This window comes from Polypterus senegalus, chromosome 11 (assembly GCF_016835505.1).
Source record: "Polypterus senegalus isolate Bchr_013 chromosome 11, ASM1683550v1, whole genome shotgun sequence".
Lineage (NCBI taxonomy): Eukaryota > Metazoa > Chordata > Cladistia > Polypteriformes > Polypteridae > Polypterus > Polypterus senegalus.
Window position 1 is genome coordinate 27756480 of NC_053164.1, and position 23719 is coordinate 27780198.

At 36.5% G+C, this 23719-nt stretch overlaps 1 protein-coding gene across 2 annotated transcripts; it reads left to right on the top strand.

The window, feature by feature from the left end:
- Positions 1-1531: 1531 nt before the first annotated feature.
- b9d2 (B9 domain containing 2) lies at positions 1532-22559 on the top strand. Of its 2 annotated transcripts, none has more exons than XM_039768236.1 (4): positions 1532-1688; positions 5140-5297; positions 18507-18632; positions 20128-22558. In XM_039768236.1, exons 2-4 carry the CDS (start codon positions 5210-5212, stop codon positions 20439-20441), a joined length of 528 nt encoding a protein of 175 aa, XP_039624170.1. In that variant the 5' UTR covers positions 1532-1688; positions 5140-5209; the 3' UTR covers positions 20442-22558. The 2 variants fall into 2 exon arrangements, with proteins under 2 accessions (XP_039624170.1, XP_039624171.1); XM_039768237.1 differs by lacking the exon at positions 1532-1688 and adding an exon at positions 1843-2020 and having other exon boundaries at positions 20128-22559.
- The last annotated feature ends 1160 nt before the right edge of the window (positions 22560-23719 follow it).

The following is a 23719-nucleotide window of genomic DNA, read 5'->3' on the forward strand; positions in this document are numbered from 1 at the left end:
CTATGCCAATTTTTTTTAAAATGTTTTTTATAAACATAAATTAACCTAATTATTATGACAGCCAAACATATGACGTTGGAAGAATGGAGAAGGACTTTGGAAAATAGGGAACAGAAGATTAAACAGGAAGAAGTGTTTGGGGTTTAATAATAATCAGGATTCAGAAGTTAACCTGCAGAGAGAGATATTGAAAGGGGTGAATAAGTTTAAATATCTAGGGTCCGTGATAGCTCAAGATGGAAAAATGGATGCTGAGACAACCCACAAGTGTAGTATGAGGGAAACAATTGTAAGAAGGTATCAGGATTATTTTATGATTGAAGAATTAAGGCAAAGGTTAATGATAAGGTTTGTAAGAACGTGGTGAGATGAGGCATGATGAGAAGTGTAGTAAAGGGAGTGCAGGTGAAGAGGTTGGATGTAACAGAAATGAAAATGATTAGATGGGTGTTTGGAGTTACAAAATAGGACACAGTAAAACACTAAAACAATTAGAGATACAATAAATATGGGAGAGATGCCAAAGGAGTTGCAGAAAAGTAGGTTGAAGAAGCATGGGCATGTGAAGAGAACAAACAATTAATATGTGGGAAAAAGACTACTGGGAATGGAAGTAAAAGGGGGAGAGGAAGTGGTGGAGCCTGAAGCAAAGGTGGATAGGTAAAGTAAAAGAAGATTTAAAGGAAAACTGTTTAAAAGTGGTGGAGGTACAGGGTCAAATTGTATGAAGAATGTTGATCCATTACATCAACCCCACACTGACGTGAGAAAACGATGAAGAGGAAGAAGAAGAAGATTATGACATCTGGACAAATTGTGTTATCTGTAAAAAAAAAAACAGATATGTGAAGCCTACAAACATGCTAATTTTCATCTGAATCTAAATAAAGTAGCTGCATAATGAAAAATATTAATTTTGAGTAAACTATAAACTAAATTAGGCAATTTTTATATACCCTAGAAGTAATTTCTAAATCAATCTATGTTGTTTCAACATAAGTGATACTTCTTAATGTGGCAATCAAGACATTCAAGTCGGTTGTAATAGAAATGGCTTTATAAAGCCTTACAACTGAGTCATTTTGACAGTTCTTCTTATCTGAGTACAGTAATAGCGATTACCCCAGTAACTTCTTTCAGTGTATAGAGTCGCTTGATGTATTTAGCGACCCTTTCATATTTCACTTTGGACATTGCTCATATCAGTTTCTTTCTACCTCTCTCTTATACACCCACCCACAGTTTTGCATTTGCATCAGTTGTCTGAATGTCATTGACTGAGCAGTCAAATAAGTATGACATCCATGTTTACTATTAAAGTGGCCACTTACTATATATGCTCTCAGTCCATTGGTACCGTCTGCCAGTCCTTAACGGCCAAAATTGCCTGTTTTGCCAAACGTTTTTTTCATATCCACCAATGACGTGCAGGATAAACCTGTCAATCTTCTTGTATAGTCCCACCCTTCCGCGGACTCGCCATGCTTGTGACGTGATGCCGGTGGGCGGGAAATAGCGGCGTCTGGCAAGTTGCTACGGAAACGGCGCTCCCAGCAATCTGGAACGCTACAGAAAAAGCCAAGGAAAGGCTTGGTGTTTTGGAAATTGTTTTTATTATTGTTAGTGTTTATTTTTTATGTTCAGTCATCATTTTCTTTTATTTTATAATTAGAAGGAAGACTGCGAAGGTAAGGAATTACTGCTGTCTGTTTCTGTTCTGATTAAAGTCCAACATTGAGAAGTGTATCTATAGGCCCAAAACAAAGAAGACGGAGATTGAGATGGAGCTGATTGCAACTGCGCGCTTACAAAACTCACGGAACATTTGCTATTTTCAGAGTAGTTAGCATTTTTCAGGTAGCCAAGATGCGCACCTGTGTGTTGTCTATGAGCTTTAAAATGCCAGCTATTGTTGAAGTTTACTTCCTTTGCTTACTGTGGCGGAGGGCCGGGGCGTGTCATAGCAGCCCCTGGCACAAGTCAGTAATCAATCCTGGACATGGAGTCAGCCAGCTGCATGGTACGATAAGATGGTTACATACAATTTTACACTTCCAGGCAAGGCGTTTTTTTTTAAGTGTTTTTGGATGAAACAAAAAAAAAAATATATGTAGACTTCACAAGTAAGGGACCCCGGGAGTAAATCGAACTGGCGAAGGCAAAACTGCCTTTGTAGGAGCAATTATTCTACCGTGCTTTATTGTAAAATGCAGGTTCAAAAACTTTAAATCATTATGAAATTTTAAGATGAAAAAGAATGAGTGTTGTGTGCACAGGAAGGCACATTTAAAACGTCCTTTATCACTGGGTTTTTAAGGTAGTGCAGTTGTTTGATGAAGATGTGGTTTAAGGTAGTGTGTAGAACAGTATACAGTAATGTTATTGTGATAGATGTGTTGCAAGTTTTTCTTATCCTCTCAACTTGAAGCAATTGTCGTTTTTCAAAGGTTGCATGTGTGTATTTATTTTTATCCATTCACTAAATTCTCAGTTTTCTCACTCTCTTAAAAAATAATCATAAATAATATTATTTGTCTGTGCAGGCTGCAGCATTAGGCACATTGAAGCTACTATGCCCTACATAAATGTCCATCCATCATAGGTACACTCACACAGTTTGTGATGGAGTCTTGAATAAATCTCACATAAACCTACTAAATTTACACTGCTGTAGAGCAGAACCATGCCATGAGGTTGTAACCCAGTTCAGTTCATTTTTGGAATTGTCAAAATGTTTTGTTTTTTTTTCCAGATTTGAGTCTTTTTTTGTATTAAGCTTTTTATGTTATTGCCCTCACTAAGTTGACAGTTTTCACAGGCAACTAATTTCAATTATAAATCGTATTTGGTTAAGAAAATCATCAAGACAATGCATTACTTGTATTTAAAATAAATGTAGGGAATAAAATAAACTTGGGAATTTAAAAACTGGGCAAATGCAGTATGCATATTCAGTGGTAGGATGCAATAGTCTTCTAAGTTGTCCAAAATTTATGTTGAATTGAGATTGGAAAGTCACTAAATCTGTCAATTACAGTACACCAATGGACAGCTTGTTCCAGGTATTTACAGTTCTGTTAGTTAGGCAAATATTTCATAGTTCTGTTGCTGTGTCCTTGTCAAAGTAAGAATGTAAAATAACTAGCGTCTAGCTGTCCATCCATTTTCAAACCTGTCTATTCACTTTTGACTCTCCGTGGCCATAAAATGAATATGTTGGGGGGGGGAACTCCACTCACATAGTGTCTCCTTGTAACACATGTCTCACATTTCTGGAATGCAATGTTTGACTTTTTCAGACCTTGCATTTTTCTAATATTGAGACCAATGCTACGATTTAATGATGCTATTTAACACTACAAGCTCATCCTTGGGAATGCGATTGCATAGTCATACACTCCAGACCAATTTCGTGATGTAAGTGCATGGTCATACAGACCAACAACAACAACAACATTTATTTCTATAGCACATTTTCATACAAACAATATAGCTCAAAGTGCTTTACATGATGAAGAAAGAGAAAAAGACTAAATAATTAAAATTAGGGAACACTAATTAACATAGAATAAAAGTAAGGTCCAATGGCCAGAGAGGACAGAAAAAACAAAAAAAAAAAACTCCAGACGGCTGTGGAGAAAAATAAAATCTGTGGGAATTCCAGGCCATGAGACCGCCCAGCCCCCTCTACGCATTCTACCTAACATAAATGATCTCAATCAGTCCTCATTGTATTCAGGTTTCTCATGGAAGAATTTGATGATGATGGTCATGTGGACTTCTGGCCTTAACCCATCAATGTAAGGACGTCACGGTGCTTTGATTAGGTGGTGGTGGCAGTGAAACCACAGAAAACCGGAAAAAAAACAGAAGAGAGAGTAGGGATTAGTAATGGATTTTGGAGCCACCATAAATAATAATGATAATTAATTGAATACACAGAGCATCAGGATTTAACTAAGATGAAGCTATGAGAAAGCCATGTTAAAGCAATGTGTTTTCAGCAGTGTTTTAAAGTGCTCCACAGTATTAGCCTGGCAAATTCCTATTGGCAAGCTATTCCAGATTTTAGGTGCATAACAGACCAATTTACAGATGCTATTTAATATTACAAGCTCATCTTTGGGATGTGGGTGTTATTTGGACTTATGGGGAGAATGTGTAAACGTCATACAGTCAGGCACTGTGCCAAGATATGCACTTAGGTTTATTGGTCACAATGTGTTACTCTGCTATCACATTTGCATAGTTCTGGTTACTTGGACATGGCAACCATTTTTTTTTTCTGCAGATCATTTCTGTGGGTTAAACATATCAGGGATACCTCATTTTTGATCATTTAAAAAAAGACTATAGTGTTTAACATTTTTTCTCTGTGTTTAATCTAATTTTGTAGTGGAGGTTTAATTAGTGTTTTGTTCATTTAGATTTTTTTCTTTTTATATTTATAAATTAAATTTGAGGATTTAGACAACAATATGGCCAAATGCGTGAACAGAGAGTATTAGTTAATTTTTTTATCATGTGATTGTGCTTTAAAATCATTACACATTTCCAAACATTTATTAGATCATGCTATATTGAGAAAATATGAATTAGAGATCAGCTTTTTCCAAAGTTCGTTCCTCCTTTGTGCTGATGATGCCTCTGAAGTCCCCAGCCCTTGTGACCCTATAGTTAAAGTAAATGTGTCGAGAGTATGGTGGGGTGTCCAAGCCTTGCCAAGCAGATTGCAATGGCTATACACAGATTTCATGAAATTTTCCTAATCTGACAATTAAAACTGACCTTACATTTAAGTGGATGGCTTGAACTGTTTTTCATATATCTAATGTATTTAATACCTTTTATTTGTCTTACAAATTTTCAAAGACATTTATTGCTCTTATAACTTTCAGTCCAAATGATTCTGTTTAGTAGTTTTTTTCAGTAAACATTTCCTTTTTCATTTGTGTATGCCTGGTCTTTCACGCAGTTTTATTTAGTTATCAGACTGGAGACAACATTCTAATGCCAAACACAAAGCAAAGTACATTACATTTGTTTTATTATACATTGTATAGTGCTTTAAAACAATGTGCTTCATAAATACTGCATAAAATAAACCCTAAATAAGTTATGTCTGTAATTATGTTCCAGGTACTGTATTTTACCTTGTACACAAATTGGCACATGGTTTAATGCACCTAATTCACTGTATCATAGAAGAATGGCCGAAGTACATATCATTGGACAGATCCTAGGAGCAAGTGGCTTTCCGCAACATAGTCTGTTTTGCAAATGGGGAATCAATGCAGGTAAAGTGATTAATAATTATGTAATATTAAGTAATAGGAAAAATGAGTGTTATGTGCACTGCAAGCATATTTTAAATCATGTCGTTTATCACTGCATCATAAGGTAGTGTAGTGGATAGATGAAGGTGTTGTTTAAAATAAATGTTTAGGATATTAGTCACATTACATTGCTTTTGGGAAATGCACCACTGCTTAGGAAAAATTTACATTAATACATTTTGTTGCTGTTTTTGATTAAAACAACATCTTTATTCTGATGAACATATTACATGTTTTTCTTTTCCTTTCAGTACGAAGCAATTGTCAGTTTCCCTTTATGACAGTCTTTCAATAAGTATCTGTGTTCATTTATTTTTACCCAATTCAGAAAGTTCTCAGTTATTATTATTATTATACATTTTATTTATATAGCACATTTTCTTTGCTCAAGGCACTTGTCTTGTTGTCTTAAAAGATTAATCAAAATTTTATTTATAAAGTGTTTTTAACATGTTCAAAATATTTTATACTAATAACCAAAAAGACTGCCAAGGTATCCAAAACAATTTTAAATTGGTTAATTTTGTGCAAAGTGAGGCTTACTTCAGATGACAGAACTGTAACAATAATATGAAGAGAATTTTTAATCGATGCAAGCAGTATTCTGTATAAAGCAATGCTTGCCTTTTATTTTTGGATCTCTCTTTTCCTGAAACATGCTTTCCTCTACTAGCACGGAACTTCTTGTATGTAATGAAAGATTCCATGGACATTTACCCAGGTGGTGTGCTGCATAATTTTCAAAAAATGTAGAAATCTGCTGATCTTTTTCATGGCCAAAGAATTAAAAAAAAAATCTCTATCCTGCTCCCCAATAATTAAAAAAAAAAAAAAAGTAGAATTTCAAATTTCTAGAAGCTATCCTGTGTACAACAGATATTTTTAAGACCAGTATCTAACTTGCACTGATACTGTGCCTACAGTTTGTGTTGAATTAAATTTTTCTTTACCTTCAGAGGGCAGCACAGTTTACACCAGTATGTTTAAAGGGGTTATAAGTTTTCCTCCTCTATCCTAACTAGAGCTTCTGTCCCACCTGAAGATAAGTCAACCCAAAGCATGATGTTGCACCCACTATGCTTGACAGTAGATACTGTGTTCTTTTAAGCGATGAACTGTGCTGTCTTTGCATCGAAAATATTTTTTGGAATTTCAGCTAAAACCTTCCACCTTGTTCTAATCACACCATGTAAAGTTTTTCTGTGTGTTTCTTGAGCAATTAAATATGTCTTATTTTACCTATAACAAACTACATTCAAAAAATAAGGGAACATGTAAATCACACATCAGGGGCCTCATGCATAACGCTGTGCTTAGAATTCACACTATAACATGAGGTAAGCACAAAAGCCGAAATGTGCTTACGCACAGAAAAATCCAGATGCAGGAATCTGTGAGTTCGCCAACTTCCGAGTTCTTCCGCTACTTAAATCCCATTCAGCGTAAAAAGTGACGCTCGTGCACACGCATGCTGCCCCACCCCAACTTCTCAGAGAATTACGCCTCTTTTAATATGCGAATCAATATAAATAGCCCTTAAGCTCAGCGTTCTGTGAAAAGACAATGGGAGAAGTACGGAGGAAAATATAAGAATTTCAGCGAATACCAAATGGAGGCAAAGGAAAAACATACTATTCATTGATTTAAACAGTGGTATAATCAACAAAAGGAAGTTGATCGAGTGACATGGCATGTCGGAGAAACTCGAAAGCTCAAGTTCACAAAGTCGCACAGTACCAAAATAAAAAAGAAGTCGCATATCAAAGTCGCTGTGCAAAGGTGAGTTGTAGCCCACTGTCTGAGCTTATTAGGGTACAGACAAAAAAAATAGGCACATAGTGGGGGAAAAAAGTACAAAATGTCAACTTTAATCTCGAAATTTCCACTTTAATCACGTAGTTTATTTTGTCATTAAAGTAGAACATCATAAATTTCATCTTAAAATCATTTAATTTACTAGGTTCTCAAATCCCACAGTAACTAAAGTAGCATGTTAAATGCTTTGTTTTGTATTTGATCTTCTATGTGCTCTATGTGTGTGAATCATTATGTGCTTCCGTTCTTTCTCCGACAGGACACAGAATCCATTACATTCGTGATATTACAGCTCTCTGAATAATTAAAATACTGAGATGTATATATGATACCATTTTCATGATGATTGGAATGAAAGCATGTTATTAAACATGGGAACACAATGGCGCAGTAATTGTTCATGTCTCACACAAGATGCTGCTGCGCCATGCACGACCTTCGATGAAATAATTTATTGTAGCAGTACTGTCTCTTTCAAACGTACTAACCTCCAATTCCTGTCCTTACTTTTCTTTCCCCAAATACCCAATCGCCACACAATCAGCTCTGTAATAGACGTTAAGCCATCTGTAAGCTAACGACGACGATTCTTCAAAACTTTAAGGAACATTGAAATATCTTCATAGTACGTGTTTAATTATTCTATCCTTCTATCCTTCCAGTGTCGCGCCAGCCTCAGTAAATATACAGCACGAGGCAGGATCAATACGTGAACTTGCTAGCGCTGCAGCACCGTGTCCTCACATGTTTAATTATTAATAATACAGATTATTTAAATGAAGTTAAAGTTTTATCTGTATAATATAATTAATTAACATATTTTGCTGCATTTCATCTTAAAAATGATATCGTCATCATATGTAAATACGTGCTTTATAAAGTGGCGCAGGTTGTGCAATATTATAACTGTAGTGCAAGTTTACAGTGGGGTAATTGTACTTATAAGTAAAAACAGTTCTAGAAGGAGCAATTGATTGATTGCGTTTATGGTTATTGAGATGAAACTGCTTCTGAATCGTGAGGTCCGGACAGGAAAGGCTTTGAAACGTTTAGCCATGGCTGAGGCAGCGTGTGCTTGATGATGTATACCGACAATTCTCTTTCCGATCAGCTGCTGCTGTGATTCCCCACTCAGATACAGTGATAAAAATACTCTGAGTGGTGCAGTGAGAATAATATGGAAAAAGATGATCCGCTGTGGCAACCCCTAACGGGAGCAGCTGAAAGAAGAAGGTGCAGTGAGAGTAACAACGCTAAAGCAGTTATGGCATTTGGAATACTATGGCTATTCCCTGGACCATTATATTGTTACAGGTTAATTACAATCAGATGCATTACACTAATAAACAATATGCAGTTAATTTCAGTTTATTTATAAAGCAGCGTCAGTAAAAGAAAGGATAACCACACAAGAACAGTAGCACTGCTTTGATGCTGGGTGCCGCCAGTCTGCAAAACTGAGCAGAGAACTTGCATACAACAGGGTATGAGGTACCATGGAAATGTGCGTGGCTTTACGCCAAGTGTAGATTTTTTACATAGCGATTTGAATGTGGAAACGTTCTTATGCAACATTTCTGTGCGAGGCCCTAGATCTCGATGAGTGAATTATTCAAGTAGAAAATCTTTACTGAGTAATGTTGTGTAATTCATTTCAGAAGAAAATAATGAAAGAACAGTCAATGGAAACCAAAATCACCATCCCATTGAGGGCTACATTCAATGTCACACTGAAAATCAAAATCAAAAATTAAAATCACAGGCTGATCAAACTTGCATGAGTTTCATCACAGCAACACATAATGTTACTCAGTAGTGTGTCGGGCCCCCATGAGCCTGTGGGCATTCCCAGCAAAGTCTGGGCATGCTCCTGATGAAAAGGCACATAGTGTCCTGGGGCATCTCTTCCCAAACCTGGGTCAGGTCATCAGTGAGCTCCTGGATAGTCTGGGGTGCTAGTTGGTGGTGTTGGATGCACCCCTATGCAACATACCAATGGTTGTTAGTTGGATTCAGGTCTGGGCAACGTGTGGGCCAGTCAATGGCATCAATGCCTTTGTCATCCACTAACTGTGTACACGCCCTTGCCACATGAGATCGGGTATTGTCCTTCACCAGTAGGAACCACGGGCCTACTGCTCCAGTGTGCTGTAAGGTCTGACACTTGTTCTGAGGATTTCATCCTGGTACTTGGCAAAAGTCAGGATACTGTTGCCTAGCACATGAAGGTCTGTGCTATCATCTCCAAGGATATGCTTCCTGAGTCCATCAGTGACCTGCTGCCAAACCAGTCCTGCTGGATGATGTTGTAGGCCGCACAATATCCACCACAGTGTCTCCCGACTCTTTTGCATCTGTCATATGTGTTCAGTGTTTACCTGCTCTCATCTGTGAAGAGAATGGAGAGCCAATGGCGGAGTTACCAAGTGTGGTAATCTCTAGTGAATGCTCAACGAGCTGCATGGTGATGAGCTGTGAGCACAGGTCCCACTAAAGGACATTGTGCCCTCATGCCACCCTCATGGAGTCTGTTTCTGACAGTTTGGTCAGAAACATGTACACCAGTTCCCAGCTGCAGCTCATTTTGTAGGGCTCTGGCACTGCTCCTCCTATTCCTCTTTGCACAAAGGAGCAGTTATTTGTCCTGCTGCTGGGCTGATGTCCTTCTACTGCATTGTCCAACTCTCTTTGTGTAGCAGCCTGTCTCCTGGCATCTCCTCCATGCTCATGAGGCTGTGCTGGGAGATAGCACCGTAGCCAAGCAAACCTTCTTGTGACAGCACATGTATATGTGTCATCCTGGACTAGCTTGACTACTAGTGCAACCTGAATTGGCTGCAAATAATGGCAAAAATAGAGAAGAATCAGTCAGGAGAGAGCAATTGTCTTTGGCCACCACCTCCAAAACCATTCCCTTTTGAACGGTGTCTTACTGTAGTCTTTCTAGTGCACCTGCTGTCACTTTAATTTGCAACACAGCAGGTAAAGTTGATTCACAATTGCTTATGCTTCCCAACTGGACAGATTGACATCCCTGAAGCTTAATTGACTTGGAGTTAGACTGTGTTGATTACATGTTCCCTTAATTTTTGAGTAGTATATAGTAAGTGTAATATACAGTAAAAGTACTGTGTATTTATACTTTGTTCACCTGGGAAACCAGAAAACTTGAATATAATGTAATAGAATACACTTGGTCTTGAGAATTTATAAATCAGCATGCTTCAAATAAGATATGAGGCACATCTCTTGGCAGTTATTTAGGTTAAAATAGATACCTTTGAGGATGGAGGCATGAGTTTGCAGATGTGCTGTGCATCTCTGTAAGAGGTGTGCATATCTTTTTGCATTTGCTTTCAGTGACACTCTGGACTCTCTTGGCTAAAACACGGTATTGACACAATTTGCTATATTGAAAATATAACTTCCTTAACTTTATGACCAGCCTAGCCTGCCTTCCAGAGAGAACAAAAGGCAGTGGCCGCAAGGAAGAACCTTGTTCAAGAGATCAATCCAGCGATTTTGTTCTAGAAGTGCTTGAAAGTAGAAAGAAATAACCTTGCCCACAAGTTTAATGATGACCCCTTCTTAATGAAACTGGCACATTTCAGTAGTATGATCCATAAACCCCTTGAATTAAATATAAAGTTGTAGGGCAGCAACAGAAAAAGTAGACTTATTTGAGAGGTTGAAATCATTCATTGAGGTAAAAACAAGGCATAATGCAGTGATTCAGTGTGTAGAAGGTTATATCTTAGTCCTTCAAAAACATTTTGGGAGGTATTACTCAGTGGAGGATCTTGCAAAATACAGATTGATCAGAGATCCTTTCAGTGCAACACTAGCACTGATTTCAGCACTGCAGAACAGGAATAGCTTTTAATATGACCTCTGATTCAACAGTTCAAGCCCAAGACCTTTGCTGCATTTTGGATTGTAATGGAGAATGAGTACATACTAATAGCCCTGCCATACTCTTGTCTTTTGCCATATCCTACCTGTGTAAGGTAGGCTTTTCTGCAGTTACCCCAATCAAGACAAACCACAGGTAAAAGGTAGACATTGAAAATGAACTGAGAGTGAGACACACACAACATAGAGCAGCCCTGTTTTCAGAGAATCTACGACATCCAGCAAACTCATCTCATTCATTGAAAAGTTTGCAGGACTAGAATTGCGATTATTCAAAGAAATTTTCTGGTTCAGTTTTTTATTATTTTCAGAGAGTTATATTTTTGTACTACTTTTAATACCACTCCTTGTTACTCTCCATTGTTTATCCTTTGTAAGTGATGTCGGGGATCGTCTGGTATCCCATCTAGAGGGAATTGTGGTGCCTTGCCAAGAGGGGAGGCTTGAAGGACATCAATGATCCCTTGATCTCTTGCCAGGGTGGGAGGCCAGAATAATGAAGGGACCAGTGTAGTTAGCCTTCCCAGAACATATATTTCACCGATACTTTACAGGGAAGCATTCTTGTGTTGCTGCTTCCTTTTTTCAGCTCACAGCCATGTTGGGAGATGCTGTCCCATGGTACAGCCCCATTGCATGCCATGAGTGCCGCCAGGTGGAGCTGCAGGAGGAACCATCCCAGCATTATAGAAAATTCTGCCTGACCAGAAGTGCTTCCATTGGACTTTGGGTGGACACCAGAAGTACTTCTGGGATCTGGTTTAAAGGGAGCTGCTGTGCCTTGCCTCAGCGAGTCAAAGCCAGCAGGCAGAAAACAACACTTGCGCAAGGAAGAGGAACAGGGAGAGAGAAGGAAAAATAAAGATTCACTGTCCATATACATACAGTATTATATATAAGGTACTTGGAAGAATTATAATTGAAGCTGTGACTTTGTGAGTGTCAATTGTGTCTGGGGTTTGGGCCTACAAATGGGGGCCTGACAAGAAAAGTTTAGGAACCACTATCTTAAGATATCAGTCATGACCTTGAACGGACCCATTTGCAAATTCTGATGAGTATACTTGCACTTCTGTTACTGTCAAAGAGGTGAGTATTGACCAACCTGGAAGATGACTATTGTCTGTTTGGGATAAATTATAGGTTGAGTATCCCTTATCCAACACGACTGGTATCAGGAGTAATTTGGATTTTGGAATTTTTGTGTGTGTTTATGTATATATGTATGTACAGTATATATACTGTAATGAGATATGTTGGGGACACCCTTGATAAAGCAGGGAAATGCAGCCAAACCAGCCAATATGCATTGACATGACAAAGTTAAACCTCAAATGTGATGAATATGATTTACAGACTTTATCTTTGAACAGGGTCAATGCTTGTCAGTTTATATTGGCTACCTGTTGTCACTTCTTATGGAACTGGCCAACAGGTTTGTAATATGTGTAATCCTTCACTTCATCTCTCCTGCTGTGCTGGAAGTTATTAACTGCTACATCCAGTTTTAGTTCTTAAAATGTAACTTGTTTTTGTCAGCATAAAAAAGGCAATTTGCAGTAGTGTCAGATTTTCATAAAATATTCAGAGCAATTGACTGCACTTGCTATAAGGGCACCTAGCAGGATTGAAACATTTTGGTGCAGGTATTAAGGTTCAAGAGCTGTTTGTGATACTGAAGTCAAACTATTAGTACAGATCCAACACTAGTGTGGAATTCTCCACTTGTTGCATCATGTAAGTGCGCATAAAGATTTGTATTTTGTAGTATTTGAGATTTTGGAATTTCTGATTGAGAATACTCAACCTGTATTTTAAAACTGCACTCAATGCCTCGCACTGTTAGAAACAAACTAAAACAGGTAGTGCAGTAAAGATAGCCTTGCCCCAAAAGTAGAATTATATTTTAGGATTTCTAAAAAAATGTGCCATAGGACATTTTTTTTTTAGTTTTTGGATACAAACTAAATAAAAATGACAAATAAGACTGCACACCATATCAGAAGGCTTGTTTTAAGACTAAATACCACAGATCAAGGAACAATTTCATGTTTGTGTAATCCACTACATCAATCAGGCTTTCTACCTTAATTGCAGATCGGGAAGAATGGGTTCAGTCTTCACAACAAGAGAATGGGAATTTAAAATTGAGGAATTATACTTCTGACTTTGCCAAAATAACTTTATATCACTGTGTATTTTATCAGCAAGCCATAGTATGTGTATGTTAAATGATACCTTAAAGAAAAGATCAATAATTACAGTGGACAAGGTTTTTAAGTTTTCAAAATCTAAATTGCATAATAATAATAATACATTTTATTTATATAGCGCCTTTCCCATGCTCAAGGCACATAAGTAGGACTCCTAGAGATAATGTTTCATGCCATAATTATTTTGTTATTCTCTTTCTTAAAGCTTTATATTAGAGTCTAAGGAATGATGTAGCTGTTTTTTATCTGCAATGTCATGTTGAAGTCACTGCTTGAAAGAATTAATCTTAATTGTAGATCTTGATCTAGGCCCTGAAAAACACTTTTATAATCATCTACAGACTAAACAATGTTGTTAATTTTGAAAAACCTGTGAAATAACATGAAACAACCAGTTGTATTGTATTTTATGTGTCTTCCTTATGTGTTTTTTATTCACTATGTATGCAATTCTATTTGTATAATCCTTGTGTTTATTAATATATTGTGTTCTGTCTGCTTAAAATGAATGAATTAGTGGATTCAGAAAGTGGATGGATAGGTACAGTATTTCAGCTCAGTTGATTTGACTAAAGTGTAATGACCAGAAAGATGATGGAAAGAATAATGGCCTTCTTACACCTCGGCTATTTGACAGTTTCTTTTTCATTTTACGTAGCATAGAGTATTATGAGTCATCATCTTAACAGTAAAAAAGCAGGTTTATGAGCATTGCCACGTTCCAACAAATAGTGACATGCTTAAATTGGAATACATTAATTATTTTGCAAACTTTGTTTTGTTTGTATATTCTGTAACCTTTTCAAACACTGTGTTCATTAGATTTAGAATTAAGTATTAAATTGTTGCCGTCACATTTTTATATATATATATATATATATATATATATATATATATATATATATATATATATATATATATATATATATACTGTATATTTTTTTATATATATATATATACTGTATATATATATATTTATATACTGTATATATATATATACACACACACACACACAGTGCATTCAGAAAGTATTCACAGCGCATCACTTTTTCCACATTTTGTTATGTTACAGCCTTATTCCAAAATGGATTAAATTAATTTTTTTCTTCAGAATTCTACCCACAACACCCCATAATGACAACGTGAAAAAAGTTTACTTGAGGTTTTTGCAAATTTATTAAAAATAAAAAAACTGAGAAATCCCATGTACATAAATATTCACAGCCTTTGCTCAATACTTTGTCGATGCACCTTTGGCAGCAATTACAACCTCAAGTCTTTTTGAATATGATGCCACAAGCTTGGCACACCTATCCTTGGCCAGTTTCGCCCATTCCAATTTGCAGCACCTCTCAAGCTCCATCAGGTTGGATGGGAAGCGTCGGTGCACAGCCATTTTAAGATCTCTCCAGAGATGTTCAATCGGATTCAAGTCTGGGCTGTGGCTGGGCCACTCAAGAACATTCACAGAGTTGTCCTGAAGCCACTCCTTTGATATCTTGGCTGTGTGCTTAGGGTCGTTGTCCTGCTGAAAGATGAACTGTCGCCCCAGTCTGAGGTCAAGAGCGCTCTGGAGCAGGTTTTCATCCAGGATGTGTCTGTGCATTGCTGCAGTCATCTTTCCCTTTATCCTGACTAGTCTTGCAGTTCCTGCCGCTGAAAAACAACCCCACAGCATGATGCTGCCACCACCATGCTTCACTGTAGGGATGGTATTAGCCTGGTGATGAGCGGTGTCTGGTTTCCTCCAAATGTGACGCCTGCTATTCACACCAAAGAGTTCAATCTTTGTCTCATCAGACCAGAGAATTTTGTTTCTCATGGTCTGAGAGTCCTTCAGGTGCCTTTTGAAAAACTCCAGGCGGGCTGCCATGTGCCTTTTACTAAGGAGTGGCTTCCGTCTGGCCACTCTTATCATACAGGCCTGATTGGTGGATTGCTGCAGAGATGGTTGTCCTTCTGGAAGGTTCTCCTCTCTCCACAGAAGACCTCTGGAGCTCTGACAGAGTGACCATCGGGTTCTTGGTCACCTCCCTGACTAAGGCCCTTCTCCCCCGATCGCTCAGGTTAGATGGCCGGCCAGCTATAGGAAGAGTCCTGGTGGTTTCGAACTTCTTCCACTTACAGATGATGGAGGCCACTGTGCTCATTGGGATATTCAAAGCAGCAGAAATTTTTCTGTAACCTTCCCCAAATTTGTGCCTCGAGACAATCCTGTCTCAGAGGTCTACAGACAATTCCTTTGACTTCATGCTTGGTTTGTGCTCTGACATGAACTGTCAACTGTGGGACCTTCTATAGACAGGTGTGTGCCTTTCTAAATCATGTCCAATCAACTGAATTTACCACAAGTGGACTCCAATTAAGCTGCAGAAACATCAGATGATCAGGGGAAACAGGATGCACCTGAGCTCAATTTTGAGCTTCATGGTAAAAGCTGTGAATACTTATGTACATGTGCTTTCTCAATTTTTTTATTTTTAGTAAATTTGCAAAAACCTCAAGCTTTAGTAAACTCAAGTAAACATTTTTCACATTGTCATTATGGGGTGTTGTGTGTAGTATTCAGAGGACAAAAATGAATTGAATCCATTTTGGAATAAGGCTGTAACATAACAAAATGTGGAAAAAGTGATGCGCTGTGAATACTTTCCAGATGCACTCTTTGTGCTCAAATTATCAGTAATTACCGTACCACTATTTTTTTTATAATCAAATCGTTCCTCACTCACCCAAAATATTTGACTAATGTAAATAATGCTTCATGGCAGAGACCCTTGGTACATTTAGGTGTGTTTCCGTAACCCAGTTACTTTATTCACAGAAACATTTAGAAACATTCACAAAATAAATTTCCAGAGGCAAATATTTGGGCAATGCACATTATTCCTTCTTCTGGCTGAAATAATCGGTCTCAGTATTTTGCCAATTGCTACATTTACGTTGATGAGCTGAACATATAGTGTTAAACTCAGCAACACAAAGTCAATAGTAGTGGTGTAATTTGTTTAAAAGTAATGTGTATTATGTGGTCTGATTACTTTTTTAAAATAACGAGTAACCTAATGCTCTACTTATCTTATTGAAGTAAAAATACTTGCATTATTATTCCAGCAGCTCTGGGCGTAAGGGAAGAAGCACATGTACTGGGTCCTTTGCTGGGTTCAGTCACACAGCCAAGCAAGCTTTCAGAGTGTGCTGTATGCTTTCTGGTAATAAAAACCTATAAATAAACTGTCAGTTTGACTAAACATGTTAATAAACCCCAATAAAATTATCACAAGCATCATGCTTATTTTTGAATTTAGGGTGGCCAATGGGGACTTTTATTTATTTTATTTTTTTGCTCAGTTTAATGGCTCAAGAAGATTACTTGCCCGTGTAAACGTGAATTTTTAAGAAAGCAGGTTTCTGCCCTAAATGGGTTGCTCCCCCTAATCCAGTTATGTGTGTGAATGTAAATACACTGTTGTCTACTGTTCCATTACTGGATAATTTTGCATTCCAGATTACACAGTATTTTAATTAATAAAAGTCTTAAAGTAGTTCTGCCTTGGGGTCCTTCATACTGTGTTCCAAATTATGCACATGACATTTCTCTTTGTTTTTCCTGAACAGTCAGTATGATTAAGGATTTCTTATTTATAGTACAATCTATTATAATGTGGATGTTCTTACAACTTAAAAATAACTGTTTTCGATATTTTTAAATATTATTAAATGCATTATTCCAAATTATTGTGCTAATTTCTGTTTGAAAACATTCAATAGAATTTAGTCAGTCAGTCAGTCATCACCCAACCTGCTATATCCTAACACGGGGTCACCGGGCGTCTGCTGGAGCCAGTCTCAGCCAGCACAGGGATCAAGGCAGGAACAAATCCCCGGGCAGGGAACCAGCCCAACGCAGGATACACACGCACCCACACACCAACACACCAAGCACACATTAAGAATAATTTAGAATCTCCAATGCACCTAACCAGCATGTCTTTGGACTGTGGGAGGAAACCCATGCAGACATGGGGAGAACATGCAAACTCCTCCCAGGGAGGACCCGGGAAGCGAACCCAGGTCTCCTTACTGCGAGGCAGCAGCGCTACCATGCAGCCCCCAATAGCATTTAATGAAATTGAAATCAAATTCTGATGTAATTGCTCCACAAACGAATCATTTTCCAGAAAATAAAGTGCAATTTAAAACAAAAAAAAAATGTATGTACATATCAGTATGAGTCCTTCTTTGATATGACTTTAAAAACTCTCTTATCCATCGAACTTGGAAGTCGATTGATAGTTTCCCCATGTGTTTCACTTGAGTTTGCCAGTATTTCCACCCAGAGCTGCTGCTTCAAAGTATACTGCTGCCCACAATCATAAATCTTTTAAGGATGAGTGTTCTAGATCTAATTATGCAGATCCAGATCGTCTGGATGACTTTGATTTATGCGGGGATGATTCCAATTTGTCGAGAAGACGATTCTTCATTTCGTCAGTTCGCTGACTTCTCGATGGTTCGGGATTTTTCGGGTGATTTTCTATGTAATAAACCTAATAAGGTATAGCATAATGAAAATTGCATAATTAGATCTGGACCATGTTTTTGGTTCTCAATAGGGTTGAGGTCAAAGAATAATGATGGCCACACCATGATTATTTTTTTCCCTCCATTTTATGCCCAAAGCAACCGAGGCGTCATGGTTTTCTGTGCAGCGTTAGTTTGTGTTTTGTCTTGCATGAAAATCATTTTATTCAGCAAGGCAAATTCTTCTTTTTAGACTATAGCAGAAACAGTCAGTTTCTACGTAAAACTATAAAAACTCAGATTGTCATTGGATGGGACAATGTAGAACTGTTCGAGTTATTCTAAAACAAGTATGCTGAGCTTCGGCAAACTTTTTTCTGCTCAGCTTCTCTTGTTTAATATAAGAAGTATCCTATATTTTGCTGTTATTACTAGTTAGTGTTGTTTAAGATTAACAAATCTCTCTTACCTGTGTTTTACTGGATTGTTTTTTTACATTTTGATTATGGGAAAATATCTGATTGTTATAACTTTTTTTTTTTTTGTTATGCATGTACTACCTTGCATGTGTATATTTTTCTTTCACTAAGAAATAATGAAATTTTTATGCAGAATGCTTTTTGTGCAGTCAGCACAGGGGCCACAAGTGGAATTTTTGAACTAGCCTTTGTAACAGCCTTTATTTAAATGATTAATTTTATTCAAGGTGGTGCATGGAGACTTCTGTCTGGATTAAAGGAAGGGCAGACTCAAGTGGATAATCCACAGAATGAGGAGATGGCATACTGGTCCCACCCTGTAGATGTCCACTTTGCTACTAAAGGTTTGCAGGGTAAGCGAAAACCATTAATGGTGCTAATTTGTGGTCTTTTAAAATATTTACTTATGAGTATCTGATGTATGTATAGCTATTACTTCAAATACTGTATGTGTGTGAAAAATGGAAAATATGATTTATCTGTATTTCACATTGATTTTTGGAGGAAATAGTACTGTAATTGAAAAATGCAAAGTTCTTATTGAGAACATTTATATGTGTCTTAGTAACTTGAGTATTCCTAGAAACCTGGATTTTAAAATTCCATGTAAACCTTTATGATTAGAGAAAAACTATTTATTGGTCTCTGAGAAACCTGGTTAACACAGTTAGATTTCTATGTGGCCATGTAAACCCTTAATCGGGTTTCAGTTAAAGATCTTATAGTCCGTACATGTCTGTTATGTTCTGCTTGCCTGCTTAGCTTTGCATAAACATTCAGCAACAAGAGGTGGAACCATACTGAAAGTTAAATTTCATAAAATAACTGCTTAGGTAATCACATTATTCCTTCTCTTAGCTGAAACAGTCTCTCTCAGTATTTCAGAAATTGGTAAATTTATGTTGATGAACTGAATGCAAGAGCAGTAATGCTTGAAAAGTAACATCCATTAAATAGTTTGATTGCTTTATAAAATAATGAGTAATGCAATACTTATTTTACTGAAGTAAAAATATTTACATTATTATTATCACAGAAGCACTTGGTGTAAGTCAAGCAGCACACGTACCAGCAGGTCAGTCCTTTGCACAGCTCAGTTGCACAGCCAAGCAGAAAAGAGTGTGCTGAATGTTATCTGGTAACAGAAACATATTAATAAAAGTGTCAGTTTAGTTTTTATACATTTTTTAGCAGCCAGTGTTCATATATCATAAATTATCAGGTTTGAGATGTAAAAAGGGCATGAATGTTATTTACTTCACATCAAATGAAGGTCTGAAGTTATTTATAAAACACAAGAAAATTTTAACAGGCTTTATGTTTGTTTTAGGATTTACAGTGTCCAATGACGATTTCTTACTATTTCTGCACAGTTTAATGACATTGGAGCATTTTGGCAAAGGAAAACTCCAGATTACTTGCACATGGAAACACAGATTTTTGGAAAGCAAATTTCTGCCTTAACTGAGTTACTTGCCTTATCCCAGTTATGTGTGTTCATGTAAATGCTTTGCTTTTTCTTGCATGCTGTAAAAATGAGTTATGAAGCTACCATTTTATTTTAATATCTGCATACCATTTTGTATCATTTATATTCTATGGTTTTCATATTCAATCATAACTGAATACAATCGAGTTCTCACAGGGATCTGCATTAGACCAAACAAACAAAATATTTTTTCTTGTAATCATATCCCCAGACAAACTTTTCATTAGATGGGGCAATTCAAACCAATGTCAAGTTCTATTGTGTCACAGATGTATATAATTTTTTTTAAGGAGGGTGGGGTTTGTCATTGTTATCTTTCTTACTTCCTCTCTAATTTTTATATTTCCTCCTTGTAACAGGCTGGCCAAAGCTTCATTTGCAAGTATGGCATCAGGATTCATATGGTCGTTGTGAACTTTATGGCTATGGTTTTTGCCATATACCATCCAGTCCAGGTTTCCATGAGTTGAAATGTGTGACATGGCGGCCAGTGGGCACTTGGCAAGACCAACTTGCACAGCTGTTTGTGGGAGGTGGTCCCCAGCTGAAGACAAGTGATTTGATCTACATTGGAGCTGACCGATACCGCCTCCAGACAACTTCCATGGGTTGTGTACATTTGCAATTTGCAGTTATACTCCGGCATTTTGACCGATATGGAGTAGAGTGCTAAACTGCTGTTCACTAGCAGAGACAAAATAAAAATTGGTCTGGAAGTAAAACAAATCATTCACATTTTAAAGACTAATGGAGGAATAACATGTTTTTATTTTGTTTCTTCTCTCTTTCAACTTTTTATCCTGCTTTGCAGGCAATGAAAAAAAAGATACTTAGTGGAGAAGTAACATGATCTTTGCAGTATCTACATTTTCCACAAGATGTCAGGCTGGAACAACTTTTAACAATGTGAATGTGGACTTTATTTAAAAAAAAAAAAAAAAGTGTCATTTTTGAAGGAAATATGCGATGATTTTTTAATAAGTATTTATATTCTTTGATTATGCTTGTTTTTTAGTAGGACTATATTTTGGCAAAAAAATTTCATAAATTGATATAAAAAACACCTTTAGCATTAAAGAATGGAATACTCGGTTATAAATAGTGTGCCTGGTGGTTATTTAATTTTATAAAAATTAATGAAGTCTAAAGTTTTATTTTTCAGTGTTGTATTGTTTTTATACTTTCATAATGTATTTTTCCCCAGCTGCCTCTGTAACAGACAGTAATTCAAGCCAGCAGTCATTAACATCTATAACATTTCTAGTAAAACATTAACAATTACAATTAGAATTGTAATGAGAAAACTTCTCAACTGTCAGGTGATTTTTTTTTTCTTTTATTCTAAATGAAAATAAAATAATTTATATTGTGAGTAAAAGAAAAGCAGTGATGTGTGTGTATGTCTTCTCCTCTGCACTAATTATTTCAGTCTTTTAAATGTTTTAAGACATATACAATACTTAAAAAATTAATCATTAAAAATGGTGGTTATGCACACTTGTTGAGCCTACAATTTTGCTAAAGAATTCATTGTATCACCCCTGTATTTAAGGAATGTATTTGCTAACTGGAGGTGCATTGTAATACTGGAGCAGTGGTTTATGGTTCTGCCTTATAGCTTCAGGCACTTGATTGTAATTCTTAGACTGGTGTTTATAGTTGCATACTTTTCCAGTGGGTGTGACACTTTTTTCTTCATATTCCAAAACAGTGTATGCTTGTGGATATGTGCCCTCCATTTTCTGTATATTACAACTAGGTGGCACTAAAGTATTTGAATATTAAAAGACAACATTAAGGGCATATCTCTACCTCATGTAAGTAGTAACACATATTAAATGATATACAGTATAAAAGCAGAATTACAATTATCATGCCTCATTTTATTTTTCAGCAGTAACTTGACCTTAGTTTTTTATTGTATTTAAATAAATCATCAAAGTAAAACTTAAATGCTGCTTTTTACTACTTTGACTAATACAGAAATGTATGGGACTGTCCGTTACTGCTGTTTTTGCTTGAATTTTTTTTTTTTTTTTTTTAAATCTGACTTGTGCTATTAACTGTCCTATAACATGTCATAATTTTCAGTTTCACTCAAGAGTTTTAGTTCTTAGACGTTTATTCTGTTCATTTGATGTGCTTGCCAGCTGTTCTCTGTCAACATTTATCTTCAAAGATTGTTTCTTTTTGTTAAACAGTCATGTCGTTTGTTAATCCTTCATTGTTAGTTTACACCTTTGTCTGCCCTTGCAAAAAGTGATTATTAGAAAAAGAAAGAATATTAGTTTGAATGTACACAAGTTTGAGAAGTGTGCTCAGTTGCTACCATCTCACTGTTCAGACATCTGAGATCATTTCCAGTCTGATCACTGGATGGACTTTGCACATTTTTCTTGTGTGCTATACATTTTCTGGTTTAATTAATCTCAAAGATGCCCATGGTAAGCTAATTTGACACAATTGAGAGAATAGGTAAAGGTAGAGAAGTTTCACATTCACATTTCACTACCATTATGAACAAGACTCTGCTTTTGCCTGCTGTTGTGTTCTTCATTACCAAGGTTGGAGAATCCCAGTCATATGCAGTTTTTTAATTAAATCAGAAAAATGTTAAATATTGTGCAGTATCTGAATATCCAAGTATTTATAGCTTTTTCAGAGTTAACTCTTCCATTTTAAATAACATACCATACTCAGTTTTATTATCTAATTATAGTCATGCAAACAACTGAAAAAATTACATATGTTTGTGTATTAATTTGACATGTAAAATTGTGTAAGAATTTAAATAAAACTTATTTTTAAAGTGTGGATCCTTTGAAAGATCTGTAACCTAAGGATTGTTCCTGTGTGGTGAGACAGACTCCAGCTTCTCCATGACAATGCTCCTGATAAGCAGATACTGAAGATTGGTGGGTGGATGGATGGATGAATGAAACATCGGTTCCTTTGTCATTTTTGTAAAATCACCAAAAATCACTTGATGATTTAATCCTAATAATGTTGTAGAACTTCAGATGATCCAGTTGGCTTCCACGATTTATGTTTTATAATTTTGGTGAAGCTGTTTTGCCATTGGTGCCCTGCTTGTGACCATGGTACATATAAAAGTGCTGGAACTTTCCATGCATCCTTTGTAGGTAAAAGAGTAAGTGAATTTACTGCTCATAACTAATGATAAACTATTTTTCTCATGTATGATATAATGCAAGTATATTGCATTTATAATCTTTTTTTAAAGGGCCACACTGTGTGACCTATCTGCAGTTTGTATTATTGCCTTGTCTCCTCATGGGTCTTTCTCTTTTTATTCCTCCTATAAAATAAATGCTCATTAGGTTAATTGGTAACTTTAAATTAGTCAATTATGAGTGACTGGTTGCGGTCTGCCACTCAGTGCTTCTAATAATAATAATAATAATTCATTACATTTATATAGCACTTTTCTCAGTACTCCAAGCACTATCCACACAGGGAGGAACCGGGAAGCAAACCCACAATCTTCCACAGTCTCTTTTCTGCAAAGCAGCAGCACTACCACTGCGCCACTAGCATAGTCTCTGGCCATCTGCTGTCCTAAATTGGCCTAAATGTAGGTAAAAATATGACTAGATTAATCTGTTAAACAGCTTCAAAATCATGAAGAAAAACTTGGTACCTGTAGAAGTCCCATGTGACTACTGGAGGAATTTGTATACATTGAATTTAGACAGAAATGTATCCAGGGTTATTTATCTGTACCCCAGCATATAATAAATTATATACAAGTATGATATTTATATTGTGTAGCTTTGTTGGGGATAAACATAAACTGTACGTTATGATAAATACACTAATTTAATAGATAAAAATTAAAATGGTTAGGGGGACAAGGGAAGTACACAAAGTATTGAATATTCAAATAATAGAATTAATGTGAGACATTTTTACTTTTATTTTAATGGTTTT

What these genes read in the sequence shown, in the direction of transcription:
- b9d2 (XM_039768236.1), top strand. Translation starts at nt 5,210, where the DNA reads ATGGCCGAAGTACATATCATTGGACAGATCCTAGGAGCAAGTGGCTTT. An exon ending in CAAATGGGGAATCAATGCAG is followed by an intron (nt 5,298 to 18,506) that starts GTAAAGTGATTA and finishes ATTTTATTCAAG; the next exon opens with GTGGTGCATGGAGACTTCTG. An exon ending in TGCTACTAAAGGTTTGCAGG is followed by an intron (nt 18,633 to 20,127) that starts GTAAGCGAAAAC and finishes TCCTTGTAACAG; the next exon opens with GCTGGCCAAAGCTTCATTTG.